Below are 22,449 nucleotides of genomic sequence, written 5' to 3' on the forward strand. Positions count from 1 at the left end.
TCTTTGTTAACAGTATTTCAAATTTAAGACACTGAATTTCACTACTTTGTTTTTTGGTTTCTGTTATTGTGTCTTTGCTATTAGTTATTTTATTTGCTACTGAGGGAAGAGATTCTACATTACTAAACTTTCACTGTGACCTCACTCTTTATAAGTAGATACAATGCAGTGCAATGCATGCATGCTGCTGAAAGTTGAACAGGGAACAAAAAGAAAAAAAAAAGTCATTTATTTTTTTTTTTCAGTGCACACCTCCTACCATTTTTGTTCTTTCCCAGAAACTTTTCCTTTGTCATAGTTTCCTAGAGAGTCTGTCCCCATCATTCTGTCTTAAGTAGGTTTTGTTCTTTAATTAGCTCATGCCCAAACATTTGACAGTAAGGAAAATGAACTCAGATATAAAATATTAATTAGGAAATTATATATTATGGCCTTTCAGTGTTAAAACTTTACTTTTATCCTATCTAAACAAACTTTTGCCTCTCAGATATATTTATTCATGTAGTTGTAAAGTGCATCCATTATTTTGGGGGGAATTGGTTTATTACTCTGATGGTTTTGACTATCAGCACATTTGCACTATTTGCTAAATAATTCTTTAAAAACAGCTTTTAATAGAAAGTCCCTTGGAAACATTCTTTGACACCCTAGTGTTACTACTTATTCTGAGGTGGTCTGGAGATAATTTTTGTTTATGAATAATAAATATTGAAGTTGGAAAATTGATTTACTTTTTAAAAAATAAATCCTTATCTGCCATAACAGGCTCACACCACAGGCCTGGAGAGAGTGATTCTATGTGCGCATCTTCTTACATGTGATGAGGCCATGAAAAGGTTGAAAAAAAAATGTTTTAAGAGATAAAATGCTCCTCCAGGAAGTAGGGTGTCCTTTGTTAATTATTTTCTTCAGAAAGACTAATTCGGGTGTTTTAATTTTGAGAAAGGTTTATCCAAATATTTTTTTTTAATGTGCGAAAAGAGACTAACGCTTTGGTGTACTCGTGATGACAGTGCATCTGGAAAGCCAGGGGTCGCACAGGGGCTGTGTGGGATGGCTAACGTCTGCATACAGATTTGACTTGACCTGCATGATCTTTTTTTTTTTTTAATTGCACCAGTGCTTGAAAAAAAAATCTATAAATTTCACATAAAAATCAGACTTTCTAGCTTCTCTTGAAGTCTTTTAAAAAGGGCAAGATGAGGCCCTCTTGTTTCCTTTAGACAATCATGTTTCCTAATATTTACCATATTTCCTTTCTTTATTTCAATGTAGAAATACACCTTCCCCTCGTTAAATTTAGCAACTTACTTTGTAGTATTTTTGAAAATGCCATATTACTTTATAAATATCCATCATATAGTTCTATGTAAATGTTTAATACCAGCCCTCTGAAATAAAACTGTATGAATGGCTAAATATTACAAATTACCTGGAAGTCATAATTTTCTAATTATTAGTTTACACATAAAAAAAATCCATGTGTTCTAAAATCCATATATATAATTCTCCACATTTAAATTTTGAAATTTCAAAACATTTTGTTCACACTATCTTATAATTTCATATTATGTGGCTTATTTTAAAAGTAATATTTTCTTAATGATATTAACTTAAATAGCACAGTCATGCTTAAATTAGACTTCAGGAAAAGAGAAACTCATATTTTTAAAGAACTGGAATTTATATTAACAGTGTAGCAAATATGCTAATTATTTTTTAATTAATTATAAATAGAGCATTTGGTAAAGTACAATAGAACTGTATACAATTTTGGCCACTAGAGGGCTTTGAGATATATATAGATATATTTTTTTACCATTGAGAGTATAATTATGAAGATGAACAATTAAGTTTATATAGCTACCAAAGATTAACTACATAATTACAAAATTTTAAATGTCATTATAATGTATAAAATATACAAGAATCTTATCCTGACTATAAGCAAAATATATATTTGACATTGTATATGGGGAAGGCAATGTTTCATATTTTAATATGTGAAAAGTAGTCAGTAATGCAAATTCACAGTGGCATAAGTTTTACAGTTTTCATATGTTCATTACATTAACATTTTTAAGGTCTTAGAAAACTATTCTGCATTTTGCTTCTACTAATGCCATATGCAGAACATATATATTTGTTGTACTTTTGCAAATAATTTTGTTAGAACTAAACGTTGGGACTAGGTTTTGCTATGAAGACTGTTTTTGTAAAGGGGGAAAAAATCATGTTGCAGTCCTTCAGGGATTTTTCAACAGAATGAGAGCTAGGAACGATCAATTTTCAAAGTTCTAGGAGATTTAAATGGCTGTTGGCTGCCTGTGGTGAAGCTTTTCATTGTTTTTCAAATTATTGTAATTTATTTATATAAAATAGCTCTGGAGCCCTATGACAATAAAGACAGATGTTGGGAAGCCAATTCTAAAAGAATTCCAAATTTTTAAATTCCCTCTTTCTCTTTCATCAAATATATTGTGGTTCATTAAATCAGACATGAAGGTGTTATTGTTTAAGATGCAGCGCCTCTTACTCCATGCACAGTGCCAGAGCTCAGGCACCAAGGAAAATACCGTAATGTTTACATACATTTGCTAAACCAAGGATAATGTCCCTGCCTGTGTTCACACTGAGCACACTCCCATCACAATTGAGATAGACTAGGTAATTTCAGACTGGGAAAGAGGTGTTAAAGGTGGGCTTTAGAGATTTTCAAATGTTTTTACTAATGCAAAATAATGTACTACAACCTAACCATTTGCGTAATCTTTCATAATTTTCCCCAGCTTTCCTCTGAAAGGAATAATTTTTTAATGACTTGCTTTATGGCAATGGCTCCCAGGTCCTCGGGGCACTATGAAATCGTAATTGTTCACATCACTTTCTGTTTAAACCTTGACTGTTACAGGTGACAGCCAGACCCGTGGTATTGAAGACCACTGGGCATCCAGCACTTCTTCGCCGGCATCTCTTCCCATCCCTGCCTCTGCACGCATTCCCCCTTCGCTGGCTTGCCCCTTCGCTTATGAAGCATGCTCCTGAGTGTGCATGTGAGCGCGCACACACACACACACACCCCCTTACAGTCGGCCTGTTGGATGACTTTCTACTCCTGGAAATTTCCATTTATTTTTCAAACCTTCTTTTCTTTACTTTGCATTTTGTTGTGCCTGGCATGCTTTTCCACTATTTTCTACCTTATCCTTCAAAGTCCATTTTAAATATTTCCTGTTTCCAAGACATGATTTCTCTCTCCCTGGTAGAATTCATTATTCCCGCCTCTCTCCTCCCCAAACATTTTATATCTGCTCATACTCAAGCACTTACCGCAGATACCACAGACAGTTTCTCGCACTTTCTTCTTTTTTAAAAAATTAACAGAAAACTAATGCCAGTAAGGAAAGACCCAGTTTCTCCATCACACAGCTAGTGACAGTCGAAATTATAAGTACATCCAAATGTCCTACATGCTAATCCCAGTATTATCATGCTAATCCCAGTATTATCAATATCAATATTTCTCATAATGTTATTTTGAATTTTTGATAAAGGCTTTTATTTCTACATTATAATTATGTGCTTGAGATATCAAGGAAAGGAGCAGTAGAGTATTTCTGAAGTTTTTTGGCAGGTAATTTCATATTCTTCATAAATTCTAAGATAATTTGACAAGTAATAATCTAATATACCAAATTCTACTTCCTTTACATTAAACTACTTCCTTTACATTCCTCTACTTTCCTTTACATAAAACATTTAGCTTAATATCTGAGATATACAAAGTGAAAACATGTAAAATGTCATTTTAATATTTATATATTTCTTTAGAGATATTGATAAATAAAATTCTTTATAATCTTGCAAGTTTATTTTAATAGATCATTTCAGTGTCTTTTCTCCAACAGCTATTAGTGAAAATATCTTATATTTTTAAGATATGTGTGTATAAGTATATATTGAAAAACAGAGAGGGATCAGAAATTCCATGGACATAGTTTATTTCTAGCACAAATTCGTGACCTCAAAAGTTTATCCACATGCACGGAATGGTAAATGATAGGTCCAAGTACCACAGAGCAAGCCAGCTAGTGTGGCCAGCAGGACCCAGAGCCTAGGAGCAGTGTGACCTTATCAAGTACTTGGTCTTAATCTTGAGAGCACTGGGATACCACTTAAGGTTATATTATATTATATATTATATATAAAATACATACATATTTAAAGAAGGCCCTGTCTGACTGCAATGCAGAGAATGGATTAAATGGAAGAAAGAGTGAACTGGGTAGAAAGGAGTTTTGTTCTTAAATTCTGACTCATGATGCTTTTACAATATTTTTATTGAGCTAGTTTAACATCAATAAGGAATATAATACCCAACCTGAGGTTTATTTCATTTATACTTTTACAAATGCAAAAAGATACAGAGATTGAGAGCTCTAAGCTTGTGTCAGAGTTTACAGTTCCATTATCATGAGTTACAGCTTTCTCCTGAAGACCATTAACATAATGGAATCGTTTTGAAGTGTATACTCACAAATGCAAGTAGACGAGCCTTTTGCATCTATTAAGCTGTGAAAGCAAATTATGATGAGGGATGTTTCCTTTTCCATACTTTACAGGCAGCCCCAGTAGAAGCATGTTCCCTGTTAAAATAACAAGATACCTTATGAAAACAGAAATTAAAGTGAGCTAGGAGATTTCAGCCATTATAACCTGTGGGTAGTGCTTGTCATAGGGGAAAGAAAAGTGGTAAATAGCTTGCTCACTGAAACTGATAGGCGAGTCAGTGTGGGACTTGGATGAAGCGATCATTTCGTGCAGTACATTTTAACTGTATGAAGCTAAACGGTGCTTTAATAGCACTTTCTCCCTTAGTCCTTAATTGCTTTGTTTCTTAGTTCTAAACAATAAGCATTTGGGTACGTGGCAGTTAGAAACTGCACGTAATAATTTGAGGAATTTTCACTTCCTTCTAGAGCAACTAAAAAATGCTTACAGGACTAGGAGGAAACATTAAATGAACCCAGGTCCTTTTGTGTTATGAGTTTTAAAAAATTCAACATCTCAGTTTTGCAAATTGTAGAGTTAAAATGTGTGGATCAGTTAGTGTTTCCAGTAATGTAAACTGTTGAAACTTGTGTAATTTTCCAAGGCTGCTGGGGTCCAATTACATTTTGACAAATCATATCTGCGGTTGAATTTTATACTTAGGCCTGGGCTACCTATATACTATCCATGCTATGGCTATAAAATACTTAGACTTAAAAAGAAATGAACCTACTGAGACATGTGTGACAGCCTGCGTTCTCTTGATGGTGTCAACGATTTGAAACTTTTGGGGACTTACCTTTAAAATTGTAGTTGAAGGAGTCTAAACATCTTAACATGGCTTATAGCCCCCCCCAATCTGGCCTTTATTTGCCTTTTCCTACTTCTCTCTCATTCCCATACCCCCTTATTCTTTACCAACACTTAAAAAAATATACTTCATGCTCCAATGCCACTGCACATGCTATGGCTTCTTCCAGGAAATACATTCTCCTTCAAATTTTATTTGATCGTTCGAGACACCTGTCAGGGATCACTTGGTTTGAAGCTATCTCTCCGATGCCACCAGCTGACCTCCTTGGAAAGAGGAACTCTCCCCTTTTTCTGCTCTTCTGTCCTTGCCAGAAGATTTATCCCTGCTTTTGAGATTTAGCACTATGCGCTTCACAGTGTACGGTAATTGTTAGTTCCCATGGCGAAGAACAGTGTCTAGTTCATTCTTTTCTTTGATTTTCTTGAGTGTGATTTTAACTGTTATCAGGCGAATACGTGCACATGCATCCTGATCTCCAAACCAGGTCCCGCGTATGGATGTATAAGTAAAATTCATCTTCTTTATCACCTCTGTCCTATAACAAGGCCTGTTCTCAAGAGAAATCCCTTTTAACTATTTGTCTTTGTTTTCCAGATAGTCCGCTATCTAAAGAGTGTGCTCAAACACTTTTTTTTTCCAAACTTTAAACCATATTATTTGACTCGTCTTATGGAAAATGAAGTTAGTCTTTTTCGCTTTTGCCCATCGGTTGAAAGTAACTGTGAATAACTAGCATCCTGGTGGTACAAGGGGAGTGAAACGATGTAAGGAACATGTAAGGAGCAAGCGCAAGAGTGTTTCCACACCTGAATCCCAGAGTCAGATGGACTCTACTCTGCACGCTGTTCTCCTCGCCCTCCCTGCAAGACTTCTCTTCTTTATATCACGAATGTGTTATATACAGCTTTTCCGATATATGACTGATGCCATGCTGTCCCCTCCCCTCCAAGTACCTGCAGACAATCTGCCCCTCAGGCCCGACTTCCTTTCATTTTGTTTTCACTTTAATTCCATCATTCCTGTGGTTACGATTCCTTTTGTTGCAATTTAATACTTTGAAGTAATTTAAGCAAAACATAGAAGTGTAATAAGCGTATAGTATCTTCCTTGTCTGGTTAATTTATTCATCTCTCACTTGGCTGCAATCACGGTCTAACTTGAGTAAATAAACTGCAGCAGCCTGCAATATGTTCTCCACATGGCAGCTGTAAGATTCACTTCTATTCTTCCTTTCTAACTTTAACTCCTGTTAAACATTTGTTTTATAATCAAATTATAAAATATTTCACACATGACAAAAATTAATTAATTAATGCAACAAATAGAATCCAGACTTAACACTTTAATTATTTTATGTCTAGTTTTAAAAGAAATAAAATATTTCAGCTATATAGCTACTTCCCAACATCCATTCCATTTTGAATGGAATTCCTTTGCCTAAAGTTGATGTGTTTTATGTTCACGTTGTATAAACTAAACTAGCTATGCCTCTATATATGAACAATATACATGCTGAATATATATATTTTTAACTTTTTTATTCAGCAGTAGGCTTTTGAGATTTATCCCTGCTGATACATAGAGCTCAAGTTACTTCATTAAAACTACTTTATATTTACTACCTCAACCATGTACTAATAGAGTTTTAGGTTGTTTCCAATTCTTTGTTATGGCAAAACAAACCCCTGCAAGAAATACCTGTGCTTCCTCGATGCTTGCGCATCTGGTAGAGTTTCTTTAGAGTAACCTGGGCTTTGTTCCTAGCAGACCTATACCATCGGGTATGTACCTTATCCAAATTATCAGACATTGTCAAAAATTTCTCAACGACGGAGCTTCCATTTGCCCTGGTGATGTTCAGAGTTCCCATTTGTCCATATCAGCACCAACAGCTGGAATTAGCAGATGTGTTTTTATTGAATATGAAATGTTATCTCACTTTTCTTCAGCTTGCAGCCCCTTGATTACTAGTAGATTGAGCATATTTTCATGGTTAAAGGAAATTTGGTGTTCACCTTAGGGAAATTACTTCTTTATAACCGTGTGTGTGTGTGTGTGTGTGTGTGTGTGTGTATGCATGAACTCTTGATTTTGTTTCATTGTTTTTTTTCCTCCTAAGTCAATATTGCTACAAAACTATTGGGGTTAAGAAAAATTTGAGATTTTATTATTAATATAGCTGTATCAGATTTCATTTGGTTACTTGTTTGCTATATCTGATTTCTGTCACTTTAAATTCAATTTTTCTGTCTCTTTTTGAGTAAACTGTTTTAATCTATTCTTATGATTACTAATGTATTTGAAGTTATTGTTTCTACTATCTTGTGCAGTTTTTTCCTACTTACTATCCTTTTTCCAGGGAGCGGTGGGGGTCCTATTATCTGTCTTTTTTAGATTTGCCAATTTTTTTTACTCACTCTTTGATCCATATATCATTTTAGACTTTATAAGTTTGTCTGTTATTTTTGTAGCTGTCCTAAAATCTTTTATATACATAACATCTAAAGTTAATCACTACCAGGTAGATACTGATTCCTTACACACTGCAAAAATGCTCTCACTCTGCCTGTTCTCTAGTCACACAGGCTACATTCCTAGTATTGTACTTTCATACTTTTCTAACCCTCTTTCAAAGTCATTAGTACATTACTGTTTTCTAATCAGTGTATATTTTGATTTACTTATTTAACAATTTCTTCATTCATCCACCTGTGGTTCTTGTATTCCAGTTCTTTCTTCTGGCTTTGTACATTTTTCTGATTTGTGGTTTATCAGCACCCTCAAGACCGAGCTATAAGAAGTGTCCTCTCTTTGTCTTTACTGCGTGGCAATGTCTAGTGTCTGGTTCACTCTCGCTGTTACAGAAGAGTTAAACTATATTGCAACTGCGACTGCAATTACTTTTTTTTTCAGCATGAAACACATTTCTAAATTTTCTTCAGCCTTCTATTGCTTGTGTGAAAATCTCCTGTCAGCCTAATTTTTGTTACTGTGTAAATATTTAGTGTTCCTTTTTTATTGTTGTAAAACTTTTATCATTCTCTTCAGTTTTATATGCTCACTATGCTATGTCTGGGTGTGGGCTTGTTTATATATTTGTGTTTGAAACTCTGTTCCTTCTTTAATTAGATGATGCTTCAATTTTGAAAAATATCACTTCCTAATCTCTGTGAATATTGCTTCTCTCACTTCTGGAATTCCTTTTAAAAATATTTGGTACTTTATCACAAAGCTACGAGGACTCTCATAGCCTAGCTGCCGCCTGACCCTCCAGCCTGGCTCTCCCCGTACTCTCCAGCCAGGAGTCTTCTTTAAAGGGCCATTACCAGGCTCTTCCCTGAGCGCACTGCTAAGATCACTTCTCTTTGCCAGTTAACTGCAGCTCATGCTTCGCCAAATGCTTTGTCTGATGGGACCTCTTTATGCTCCTCCTGTAATACCTGCTATTTTTCATTCAGAGCACTTGGGCCAGTTGCACTTTTACAGTTATTTGACTGAGTACCTACTTAATGCATGTCAGCCTCTTTGACTAGATTTCTTGCTCCATGAGGGTAGTACTTTGTTTGGTTTTGTTTTTTATTCTGTTGGCGTTTTTGTAGGCACTCAGGAAATAACAGTGTTGAGACTCAAGCCATCCAGCAACTATCAGACCATCAGGGACCCATGCAGTAGTTACTCATCTCTGAACATCAGCTTCAGTTCTCTCACTGTAGACCAGGTTTCTCTCCTTTGCTGCAGACATTTAATATGATAAAAGACCTAGGGTAGATAACCTTTCTAAATTAAGTAGTACATAGCACCCATGAGCCAAGACTGTCCCTCTGTCTCTCGCATTCTTTAAGTGTCCTCCCACTTTAATTTCTATTCTACCTATCCTAGAGCTAGAGAATGTGCCCCCAACTCTGTGAATCATCTATGGCTAAATCATTTTTTTCTTTTTTTTATTCTGGACTAACTGAGCTTGCATGACTTTTTAAAGTAACAACGCCTTCAAAAATCAAATAGGAAATAATTTGTTTTGCTCACACTTGAATTTAAAAAATAACGCTCAGTGCATTTACTTAGCAAGTATTTGTTGAAATCCTTTTGAGTGTCATTCATTACATTAGGCCTTTGGGATACAATAGTAAAAACAAACATGGCCTCTGATCTCACAGAGATTATAGTCTAGAGAGGAAACATTATTCTAATACACTGCTACTAAACCTACAATAAAAAATAAGTGAATGCTTAGAATGAAAGAAATATGATTCCTTGTGAATATTTGATCAATTAACTTGACGTCTAAGGGAAATTTCTGTAGGATGGGGAAGGTTTACTTCATGAGTGATTACTGAACTAAGATTCTAAAGATGAGTAGGACTTTATAAAACAAAGTGGAGAGGTCAGAGCATTTCAAGAAGAAAAATTAGTATGTGAAAATATCCTGTGGCAGGAAGCAGACGGGCAATTATGAGGGTCTAAAAGAAGACCCAGAGGGGTTAGAGAACAGAAAGGAAAAGAGAAAATTATCAGAGTTAAGGATATAGATTTATTTAGAAAAGAAAGACAGTGATGCTACTGGCTTATATGGGCTATATAGATCCGATTGTTATATTTTTAGAAATTTGTGAGCCAGCTATTAAATGACCATTATTGAAAACATAAGTGTGTATGTAAACTTATATTAAATAAGTTACATTAAAAATAAGGATTTTTCTAATTATTCTTAATCATTTATAATTATTTCACTACTTTTTACTATTATTTTTACTCCTGAGCTTATTCTGTTGGCATGGAGGAAACACTTTATAATTATGTGCTGCTGAGCATTTCTTTCCATCCTCACATTCAGTGATGTTGCGTTTACCGACTTGACATTGACCATGGTGGAGTTTCTCGGCTTTACACAGTGAGAACCGGCAAACTGTTCAAATCGGGATCCCCTCGCACTCCTAAGGACCAGCTGTTAAACACTTACAGCACAGCGCTCAGTGAGACTATACAGGAACTTGGAGACTATGTTAAGAATTGATCTGTATCACCGGAGAAGTGAACAGGCATTGAAAGGTTCTAAGCAGGGAGCTGACAAGAGCAGGTTTCTATTTTTAAAAGATCACTGAGACTAGAGAAATGAAAGGGAAAGCAAGGTGAGTCTGGGTGGCCCGTATGGTAAGTAATGGTGGCTCAGACTAGGATCAAATAAATGAAAATACAAGTGAATGGATCTAAGATATATTTAAGAGTTAAAAATAGAAGGCTGAGCTCAGGTGGTATGGGCCTGAACCAGTCATGAGGAAGAACTGAAATCTATATATTCTCCCTAATTTCTAGTTGGTTGTGATATTTTCATTTGGAGCCCAATCCTGCCACCATGTGTCAAAGAGCCAACTTCACAGTTGAACAAACTTAGGCCTGAGTAGAGGGAGAAAAAGAGCTACAAATGAAAGCATATGGATTGAAGGGACCATCTCCATAAAAAGTAAATTATTTTTCATGTAAGTCACAAGTTTTCTGTTTTCATATATGCATAATAGTGCAGTGACGAGAGTGGCCTCCAAGACCTCTGGCTGTGAGGCGTGTGAGTGACTGAGGGCCCAGCTGCATCCTCTGAAACCCACCTTCGAAACCCACATTTGAGCCCAGCTCACCCTCTTTCTCACCCTCCCACAAGCTGCCCCCACAGTGACTGAACGGAACAGAGACCCCAAGGCAAGCCTGTTATAGGAGATGCCAGATTCCTTTTTTTAAAACACATATCTATTGATTTCAGAATGAGGTGAGGGAAAGAGAGAGAGAGGAACATCAATGATGAGAGAGTCACTGATTGGCTGCCTCCTGCACGCCCCCCACTGGGGATCGAGCCCGCAACGAGGGCATGTGCCCTTATTGGGAATCGAACTGAGATCGCCTGGATCCTAGGTTGATGCTCAACCGCTGAGCCAGGCTGGCCAGGCCCCAGATTCCTTTAATGAGCAGCTTTCACTCCATGACTCTCAAATGCTCTTGGAAAATCTTTCCTTAAAACTGTCTAACATGCTTCCACCCAAATTTCCTGTTTTCAAAATTATTCTCCTTCACTTGGGGTAGGTACCTTCATCTTGGTCTGATAGCTCTGCTGACCTTCACTTGATTCCCTGCCTCTTCCAGTGTCTGTGGCAGGTTTTGAGTGGTGGTTGTGACTTGGGTCCCTCCCCGCGTGATAGCAGGCGTCTGTGGTAAAGGTTCCCGGGTCCATGAGGACTTTCTGCCCCCTTCCCCAAGGCCAGTCAGCGTTTGCTTCTACCCTGTCCCAGAGGAAGGAGATCTTTGCCTGTGACTCAGAGGTTGGGGGGGGGTGTGTGTGTGTGTGGGTGTGTGTGTGGGTGTGTGTGTGTGTGCGCCATTCTCAGAGCTCTTAAAGCTTCTCTTTTGTAAAAGAAAAGGGTCTGGAAAGTGGGTGGGGTTTTGTGCCTGTTTGCCTAAGAGGGGCTCTCCTGTGCCTTCCCTGCTCTCACACTCGCAGGTGAGAGGCACCTGGAAGAGAGACATGAGTGAGGACAGACGACTTTGCCTGGGCTCCGAGGAATCCTAGATTGCCGTGACAGCACACGCGCTGCCTTGAATTATTCATTCTAGCGTTAGCTGGTTTTTTGCTCACTTCGATGGAGGCTGCCTCTTTTCCTGTGCTTTGCCAAATGTGAAACAGTCGACGTGTCGTCCTGGCTGTCCTGAGAGGGCCTGAGACTCATCGCAGTTCCGTCCCTGTGGTTATTTCGCGATCTCAGTTCTCTGGTGGCCCAGAAAAGTTATCATCTTGGAAACTGTCTGGCGTTTTCACATTTTTAGCTCGAGATTAATGTTCGTCTGTAGCTTTCTGCGTGCTAAGCAAAGCCCCCCTCCTCTGGTCTTTAAAAAATCAGTTCCGTTTCTGCATCAGGAGTTTATCTTTGGTGGGCATAGCCGAGTTGGGAATGGAGCCTGTGCATAAATAGCGTGTTATATGCCAGGCATGTGAAATCGTGTCGTCGGACGGTTGGCAGCCTTGCGGCGGCTGCTGTGTAAATTCGGTGGGTGACAACATTATGGGCAGAGGAGTACACAGGTCACGTCCCAGGTCTCCCATGGCGGATCCCACCTACCCAGGAAGGCGTTGTTTCTAGTGTGCCTTGCTCTGGGTCACTTTTCAACGCAGTTACCTTGTCCTTCCCACCAGGTGGTTGACCAGATTGATACCCTGACCTCTGACCTCCAGCTGGAAGATGAGATGACCGACAGCTCCAAAACGGACACCCTGAACAGCAGCTCCAGCGGCACGACGGCCTCCAGCCTGGAGAAGCTCAAAGTGCAGGCCGGCGCGCCTCCCCTCCAGCCCGCAGCGCACCCGCCCGCTGTCCTCACGGTCCTGAGAAAGCCGAACCCCCCGCCGCCGCCTCCACGGCTGACCCCCGTCAAGCGTGAGGACCCCCCGAGGGCGGCGCCGGCCGGCCACCCTGCGAAGACCAATGGCACCCTCCTGCGCAACGGAGGCTTCCCGGGAGCGCCCAGCAAAATCCCCAACGGAGACGCCTGCTGCGCGCCCGGCGGCCTGGCGGACAAGGCGCCCGCGCCGCTGACGCACGGGCCCGGCGCGGACAGGTGTCCCCAGGCGGGGCCCCGGGAGCGGGTGCGGTTCAGCGAGAAGGTGCAGTACCATGGCTACTGCCCCGACTGTGAGACGCGCTACAACCGACGGCGCCGGGAGGCGCACCCGCACGGCGAGCCCGCCCCGCCCCGGCCCCCGCACCGCCCTCCGTCTCCCCTCGAAAACGGGGGGCTGGGGATCAGCCACAGCACCAGCTTCCCCCCCCTCAGACCTGCAACTGTGCCTCCTCCCACTGCGCCAAAACCACAGAAGACGATCTTGAGGAAATCAACCACTACCACAGTGTGATGTATGCCATTTAAAAACACTTTCTGTTTCCTTCTCGTTTTTATATTATAAACGTAATCAGTAATGAGCACTTTCTACTCGAGCAATAAAAAGCCCAAATATATTAATCCTGCATTCAGCCAAGTGGCATAAAAATCACCTGGTAAGTAAGCAGTGCATTGTTTATATCCTGGGTATACACTGTTTAAAAAGCGGCATCATCGAAAACCACAGAATAATGAAAAAGCTGAATATAGTGGGTGGTTTTTTTTCAGTTGACCTGTGACAGGGACCTGCACTTTCAAATCGTTTGATTTACTCTAAGAGGTGGGGTTGGGTTCATTTTATTTGTGCCTAACTGGTCTATATATTAATAACATATCATACTATTAACTTTGACCTAATGCTTTTTAATAAGACATTTTAATACTGAAGGACCATTTTATTATTTTTTCTAAAGATGTTTGTCGCTAGTTTTGCATTACTGAATGCTGAGGACAATACCTAAAAGTTTATTTTCTATACAATTATAATTATATGTTTAGTTATATGGATAATGAAAGATTTTGGTGTGTGGAAATACCACATATCAATAGGCAGTTGAAAATGGCAAAACCAAATGTTCCTTAGAATAAAAATGAAGCTGTGCTGCATTCAATGCCGTGTTAATATTCATCGAAGGGGGTTGTAACGCCGACAGAGTTTGGGGAAGATCACCGTGAATGTATATGAGATTTTTCTAAGTTAACTATCATAATCATCAGGACATAAATAGAACTTTACACTTTTTCATATGATGTATTTCGGCACCTCAAGGACCGTCTGTTGAATGCCTCCTACACTGCCAACCCCTTGGACCCTCCTCACCTCAGCATCCCTCCAGGACACACCGTGATCCCCCGCCTGGCAGCGGTGGGATGGCCTGCCTCCTGCACCTGCAAGCCCTCTGCCTGCCAAGGGAACCCCTTTATAGGAGAGTCAGAGGGAAAATAAAGATGCTTCTGGAACAGGATATTTTTAGCATTAGCCTTAAGCTGATTCCCCAAAGATTTGAAATATGCAGGAGTCTTTGTTCTTCTATAGAAGGAAGAGAGGAAATCCTTTCCTTGTAACAGCCAATGAAGATTCTTTTTTTCAGTATAATTTGCCAGCTCAGGTCGCTTACTCTCCCAAGGACCAAGTTTATTTCCCAACTACCATGATTTGGACTTATTGGATATTTTGCCCTGGAACTAGAAATGAGTGTTTCTCCCCTAAGATCACAATGACAGGTGCATACCTGGACAATATTTGTCCATTAAGTGACAAGAGTAGAGGGAGTCATCTTTGGTGAAAATTTGTTTATTGTACAACTTAACAAAGAGTTCTGTAAATTTTTAACTATTTGGCTTTTGATCTTTAAACTTTAATTTTTGTTGCTACAGAGAGGTAGTATTCAGTCATATTTCTTTGTTGCCTTTTTCAAGCTATATCATGGTAATTTGGAATACTACTTTTAAATCACTTACTGTTAAAAGATGACAGTATATTTTAGGCAGGATGACAGAAAGAGAATAGGCTTCAGTTTTTAAAGGAACAAATGAGTAAAAACAAAGAGGACATCATGTTAAAAATTTACTCAATGATTTTTGTTCTGTGTTTGTTGGACATGAAGGTAATGTAAGCAAAATATATCTAATTTTTCAGAAAGTTAGAAAACATGAGATCAATAGTCAAGAAAGACCATCATCAAAATTTATTAATTGTGCCCTAGCCAGTTTGGCTCAGCAGTTAGAGCGTCTGCCCACAGACTGAAGTGTCTCGGGTTGGATTCCGGTCAAGGGCACTTATCTTGGTTGCAGGGCCCATCTCAGGCCCTGGCCTGGGGGGTGTGGGAGGCAACCAATCGATGAATCTCTCTCACATCGATGTTTGTCTCTCTCTCCCTTCTACTCTCTCTGAAAAGCAATGGAAAAAAATATCCTCAGGTGAAGATTAAAAAAAAAAGAAAAAAAAATTATTAATTGTATGATCAGCATGTTTAATAAATATGAGTGAGGTAAATAAATAATTGATTTATTGAATACCAAAATAGCATGCTTTTAATTTTTTAATCCATCTGTTTAGTTTGATATAAATAAACCCAGGCTTTCATTATCTTTCTAGATTTAAATAATTACTTGCTTTCAAATGTTCATCCAGTGTTATTAGATCTTTTGGTATTACAAACAACCTTAGAAGACATGCAGTTTTATCCCTTCAGCTCATCTTTCTGCCATAGCCTGTTACTGTGACCCAATAATTACCATATAACTTAAGATATTGACCCCCTGTCAATATCTGGGAACCAATATGGGTCTCAAAGTAGAGCAGCCACAAATCATCCACAGAGTGGATAACTTATTTGCAATAAAGCAAGTTGAATAAGTTGAATAATTGAAGCTGTTTGAATGTGGATACTGAGCCAAATGCATAAACATGACCTCTGAGGTTTAAATCCATCTCTCTGCCTCAGAGTGTTTTCAGAGCTATCCAATGAAAGACCATGTTTTTAAATATGATTAGTGGCCTGTGCCCAAACTATAATACCTGTTTTTATTGAACACATTTATAAGTCACTATTGGCCTAAGAAGCTAAGAGTTAAATCCCAACCTAAAAAAAGTTATAGTTATTAACCTTCTTCTCTTATTATAGTTAATTATATAATCAGGATTACGTATTAGATTATGGCAGTGTTGGGACTTTCTTTTGACTTTATGTTACTTTTTTCCCATAAGTGCATGGAATATATTGGGCCAATAAGGGTTTTTCATTTGTTTGTTCTTGCCCCAACTGATGATTTGGTAACATTCACTGAAATTTAGTTATGTCTTAATGTGTGTGTGTGTGTGTGTGTGTGTGTATTTGTAAAAATAGAAAGCAATTAACACAGAGCATCATAATATTTGTCTGGAATCTTGTGATTAAAGTGTTGTTAGTGACTGCCATTTTTATTATCAGCCAACATTGCTTTCAAAATTTAAATTCTGAACTGCAAGCTCTATGAATCATCCATTAAATTATCATAACACATGGTACATATTTCCTGTTCTTGAAGATGCCAAAGTAGAAATGCTTTCCTCAAATCATTAAGGGAAGGTTTCTGGGGTTTTTTTTGTTTTTTCACAATATGCATTTGACACTTTCAATCACATATAAAGTAGTATACACAGAGCTAGCCTCCATACTTCTTTGAAAGTAATGTTTCTACAAAATGAAAAATGGTAGCCAGGCTGGCGTGGCTCAGCTGTTGAGCATCGACCTAGGATCCAGGAGATTGCGGTTCGATTCCAGTCAGGGCACATGCCTGGATTGCGGGCTCGATCCCAGTAGGGGGCGAGCAGGAGGCAGCCGAGCAATGATGACTCTCTCATCATTGATGTTTCTCTCTCCCTCTCTCCCTCTCCCTCTCCATTCCTCTCTCTGAGATCAATAAAGATATATTTTTTTAAAAATGTAAAATGGTAATACTGTTTATGACAACATCCATTCTTAATGAAAGGCAGAACATATACTTTTTAAAATGTAGTATTCATTAATTAAATTGGAATAGGAAATATTTTGTCTTGTTAATTTAAACAAAGATTGTCCCACTTTTGTGATGAGAGATTGTTGTATTCCTCTTGATGAAAAGCAAAAAGAAAATAAAAATTGACCAAAGTTGTCCTTAATCTCCCAGTAGTTATAGCAGTTTAAAAAAGGAAATAAAACTGACATTTTTAGATCATGCTTAAGTTAAATATAAAATATCTGCTCAAAAATAGACAAAAAGAAAAATTTCCCCTTTTTCTCATTTGATATTATTATATTCATACCTCCCCTCATTAGTTTAATAATATTCTAGAAAAAAATGGGCCTGCTATTAACTGAAGTGGTTTCATTAACATAAAAAACTTGTGTTTGAATTATGCCTGCATCTAATTATTTAATGGATAAAGGAATAAGGCACTGTATTACATGGCTTTGTGTGTGTTTTTGAGAGATCAGTAGTTGAATTGCTTTTAGCATAACCAAGAGCGGCAGCTACACACAGTCTGAAACTATGCAAGACCTTTTATCTACAGGCTCTAATTATAGCTCTTTGTGGATCCTCCGTGAAGAAAAGCCTGAGTAGCTCCACATGTAATTGCAGCAGGAATGGTGTAATCAAGTCATGAATCACTGCTTTGACCAGATTGTTTTCCAGGGGATATATGCAAAAAATGCAATGTCAAATCTTGTAATTGTCCTGTTTCAGTTTCTTTCACCCGACTCTGTTATTAGTACATCTTGCTATAATATGCTCTCAAATTTGTAGCAAAAGGTTGCATCATAATATACTTTAGTACATATTGCTGATTTCTAAGTGAGGGGGTGATTAATGAGCAACAAAATTCATATCACATAATTAGGTAACGTGCACAGGCTCTGACCATTAATAGGCACGATCAGAAAATCATGATGTTTTCTGGGTCAATTTGACACTGTATTTGAATTTTAGACTAAATATTTTGGAGTTTTAGAATCGTTCAAGTTAACATGATTCTGAAAGAATGACAGATGTGATGCCACCGCGAGGGCATACAGCAGTGTTGAACATAAAACCGCAGTTAGCCGTGTCTTGGTGGAACTGCAATTATGTAGGCTGTCATTTCGTTGGGAGCTCTTGGATTTATCATTCTGGTCTTTTGGGGAAAAGCTAGAATGGAACATAAAGAAGATTTGAAAGTAAACCTCGCTTTAAAATGTAGGCAAATCAACAAAGGGTATAGAATTGGTTGAAGGCCAAGGTAAAATAAGGAGGACATATTGCTTATAATTTATACCTTCTAGAGTGATCAAAGATAGGTAAGCTAATATTAACTGCTTTATAAAGCTTTACATACCTTAGAGATTCTCGAAGTCTCATATGAATATATAAAATAATTATTATCCTTATTTACAAGTGAAGAAATCTAGGAGCTCAGTTTCAGTATTTTACTAAAATCAACTCTTCAGTAAGTGACTTGGTTGGTATTTTAGTGGCAGCCTGACTTCCCATAATTTCCCCCCCACAACATCACCATTTAATTGTGTTCTTCCCAGCCCTGAACTTCACAAATTTTTCCTTTATTCTTAGCAGTTATTTTGACGCTTGAAAGGGGTTACCTAATGTTGTTTTGACATTCTTAATATGTTTGATCTTTGCAGAATATGAAAGTGATCTCAGGCAATTTAGCTACCGCCTAAAATGAATGAGCTGCTTAATGTAAGCCTCATTTTTCTCGTGTATTGTATTGTCAGCGGCTTCACCTTTCAGTTTTTTCCCTCTAAGTTCAAAGGCTGTTGATTATTTTGGTTTCTTTCCCTAAGAAGTTCTGATTTCATAGTATTAATGCTATTTGACCCTGAATATGTCACTTCCATTACTGGTATTTCATTTTTGAATTTTATCTATTTAACATTGACCCCTAGAGCTAACAGAAAAACAATAGATCCACTCTGTGGAACCACTAAAAAAACAGTGCATTAGAGCTGTCTCTAATAAAATAATTTCCATCCTTTTGTTATTAGACTATAGACATGATTTTCCATGATTTGATCACATAGTTGTCAATTCTCCTAATCATCAAAGGGGATTTTGGCCCGGCTAAAAAAAAACACGTGTGCCCTTGAGTGGGCTAAGGTTGATGTTGACAAGACACGATATCTAACCCTTCTCAAGGGCTTATTTTATGCCAAACACTCTTCTACATGTTTGCATGTATTATTTTTTTCTCATGACATTATATCCCCTCATAAGAACCCAGTGTCTTAAATGGTATTATTACTTACATTTTGCAAATCAGGAAACTATGGCACCTGAGACCTGCTGCCCAAGGTCGTAGCGACAGGAAGTGGCTGAGCCAGAATAGGAAGGCAGGCAGGAAGCCTGCACCGCCCACGTTCCTCACAGCCTTTCAGAAGCGCCTCAAGCTCGGCCCCTGCATTGTGTACGGGTCATCTTGGAGCTGGAAGTCATTTAATTGAAACTTGCCTGAAGAAGTTGTTGGAAGATATAAGAGAAAAATAAGTGTATTTCTGTTTAAGTCAAGATAGACTAGTCCATGCTGAGGTAGCAAACAGCCCCAGTCACTGACGTATCCAAGTTACACTTTGCTGCTCAACGTTCGTGCTGCGTCCAGGAGACTCCAGGCCAGCAGTCTCTCAGGCAGTCATTCAGCAATACAGGCTGCGTTGGTTGTGTGGAACCGCCATCTGGTCAAGAGTCCCCTCCCAGCACCACCAGAGCAGAGGAAGGGACGACTAGAGATTCTTACCTGTGTTTTTGCCTCAGGCCCTATATGTGTCATTGGCCAAAACTAGTCATGTGGCCCTGCCTAGAGTTCCCATATGCCCAGAAAGTAAGAGATCCACAATTGGGTGAGCTCCAGTCACGCCACCACTGCTTCCAAAGGAGTAATTCTGTGGTGCGTGTATAACATGAATTTTTATAGACATCATGTTCTTCCTTTTTGTGTTTCCTGGTGCTCATTTGATCTCACCATAAATTAGGATGCCATTTTATTTTAAACAAAGATGGAGAGAAAAGAAGCAAATTTGACAGCAGCTCTGCTAATAATGTCCTAGAGGGAATTGACAGCATTTACTAAGAAGATGGATGAGTTTTATGACAGCCTTTACCTAACCTATTTTCATTCTGTCCAAAGATACCCACCAACTATATCAACATTTTAGAATTGCATGCTAAATTTTCATTAGTCAAATTTCTGAATACAGATTTTTTTTCAGGAAATTATCACCATAATGATAGATCTAATTTGAAGACACACATTTATCCAGGATAGTCAAATAAATATGAAAATTTACTATAGAAATTTAGGTCATTGATGGTGTAAATTATGTGTAGTTATAATATTAATTTAGAGGGAAGTATATTAAAATAAAAGCATAAATTTAAAACCAGAGGCCTGGATTTGTGTCTCAACTTTCCCAACTTCTAAGTCTCCCTGCTCAAATTGCTGAATGAGGTCTGAGGCTTGCTTTAAAATAAAGATAATGGTGCCACTCTTTCCTAGCTAAAGGACTCTTGAGTCATTAATTATTCTCCTCCCCTTGTATATTCTGAGCTCACCCAATCCTCCTTTACATGTAAGAGGCAAGGAGAGTAATATCAACAGAAGGATACCATAATAGCACAATTCCCAAATGTACGTCTAAGCCACCAGGACTATAAGCTTCAGCTCTTTTCTAGGCAGCAATGCTGAAAGGTAAGGTGGGTGAGGAACATGAATAGGCAACTCCGCAGTCTTCAGAGCTGTGAATGAGCAGGATCACCAAATTATACCACCTCATTCTTTGATGTGTCAGAAACACCTCCCAAACTCTTCTTTATAGCATCCTCTTGGTCGAAGTTAAGTAACTATGTATGGCAGCATAGCTAATTGCTACTTACTCTATGTTTTGTTTTAAATTCTATTATGTTATTTCTTTGGGATGAAAGTTCTTCTGCTGACACAGAGTGGATTGTGCACACTCAGTCATATCTTCTGCTTTGTTTAGTTGCTCAAACTTCAGCTCCTTTTCTGCACATGTCTCTCTGTAGTCACAAAAATAGGAATAATGTACATTTCCTTTGCTCTATTTTGTCTATTCCTTCACAAGTCTTGGCCTTGTACCTGGTCCCCAAATTGCCTGGTTTTACATATTTGTACTCTAGTTAAATTGATACACTTAACCACTCTCCACAACAACTCAATTCCCTAACACTGTGTTTGTCCTCTAGAGGGTACCACCTTCCAACATATTGCTATAAAGTTCTAATGATGTAATGAATGTGTAAATACTTTAAAAACTGTAAAACCTCAAACAAATGCAAATCATTGCTGTCAGTTTGTAATACTGCTTGCCAAATTACCCATACTCCTGTTAATCTGGTGGGTTGATTTTAATTTGCCAAGGTTAATGCTAATGATATTTTATTCATCTCATTTATAAAGTAATTAGTTTACTTAAATGTTTTTATGGTTACTATTATCAAGTATGCCTAATGATTTTTTTTACAGCTTTGCCAGTTGATATATAGAACTCTCATTATTGATTTATTAAATTTTGTGAATTAGCAAGTCAGAAAATAAACGTGATAAAAATCTGAGGTGACTACAACAGCAATTATAGTTTATTAAACTGTTTTGACAATGTAGCTTAGTTTTAATTATTTATGATAATATTTAATAGCATATGAGTGTATATGAGACTAAATTCTAATGCTAGTAGGCTTTTATAAATATTCTAAAAATTTCAAATAAGAGATGAAATCATCAAGATTTTGTTCAAAGAAAGAGAATATGTTTGTGGTGATAAACCTCATTAATTGATCAGATGAATTTGATTAACATCTCAAAGCATTTTACCCCAAAGCAACAGAATATACATTCTTTTCACATGCACATGGAACATTTTCTAGGGCAGACAACATGTTAGGACACAAAACAATTCTCAGTAAATTTAAGAAGACTGAAATCATATTAAGCTTCTTCTCTGACCATAATGATAGGAAACTACAAATCAATCACAAGAAAAAACCCCTGAAAAACACACAAAGACATGGAGACTAAATAAAATGTTACTAAACAATGAATGAGTTAACAATGAGATTAAGGAAGAAATTAAAAGATACTTTGAAACAAATGAAAATGAGAATTTAACAACCCCAAATCTATAGGATACAGCAAAAGCAGTGCTGAGAGGGAAATTCATACCATTACAGACCTACCTTAAGGAACAAGAAAAATCTAAAATAAAAATCTAACTTTACACTTAAAGATACTAGAAAAAGAAAAACAAACAAAGCCCAAGGTGAGTAGAAGGAAGGAAGTAGAGTAGATAAACAAAATAAAGTCTTAAAAAAGCAACAACAAAAGATTAATGAAACCAAGAGCTGGTTCTTTGAATAGATAAGATTGACACACTTTTAACCAGACTCATCAAGGGAAAAAAAAAAGAGGACCCAAATAAATAAAATCAGAAATGAAAGAGAAGTAACAATGGACTCCACAGAAATACAAAGGATTGTAAGAAAATATAACAAATAATTATATATGCCAAAAAATTGGACAATCTGGATGGAATGAATAACTATTGAGAAACATACAGTCTTCATAAACTGAATCAGGAAGAATCAGAAAATCTGAATAGACAGATTACAAGTGAAATTAAAGCAGTGATTTAAAAACT

At 37.7% G+C, this 22,449-nt stretch overlaps 1 protein-coding gene across 4 annotated transcripts in view; it reads left to right on the plus strand.

The window, feature by feature from the left end:
* Nucleotides 1–22,449, plus strand: part of PRR16 (proline rich 16) — a 227,204-nt gene that overhangs the window by 135,210 nt on the left and 69,545 nt on the right. For 2 of the 4 annotated variants that reach the window (XM_087815508.1, XM_087815509.1), the window contains exon 2: nt 12,540–16,918. In XM_087815508.1, the coding sequence (XP_087671634.1) occupies nt 12,540–13,256 (717 nt within the window). In that variant the 3' untranslated portion in view covers nt 13,257–16,918. Of the gene's footprint in view, nt 1–12,539; nt 16,919–22,449 lie in introns of those variants that run through there. The other 2 variants (XR_015714261.1, XM_087815507.1) reach the window with 2 other exon arrangements.

The sequence above is a fragment of the Miniopterus natalensis genome, chromosome 3 (genome assembly GCF_054644295.1).
Source record: "Miniopterus natalensis isolate mMinNat1 chromosome 3, mMinNat1.hap1, whole genome shotgun sequence".
Classification (NCBI taxonomy): Eukaryota; Metazoa; Chordata; class Mammalia; order Chiroptera; family Miniopteridae; genus Miniopterus; species Miniopterus natalensis.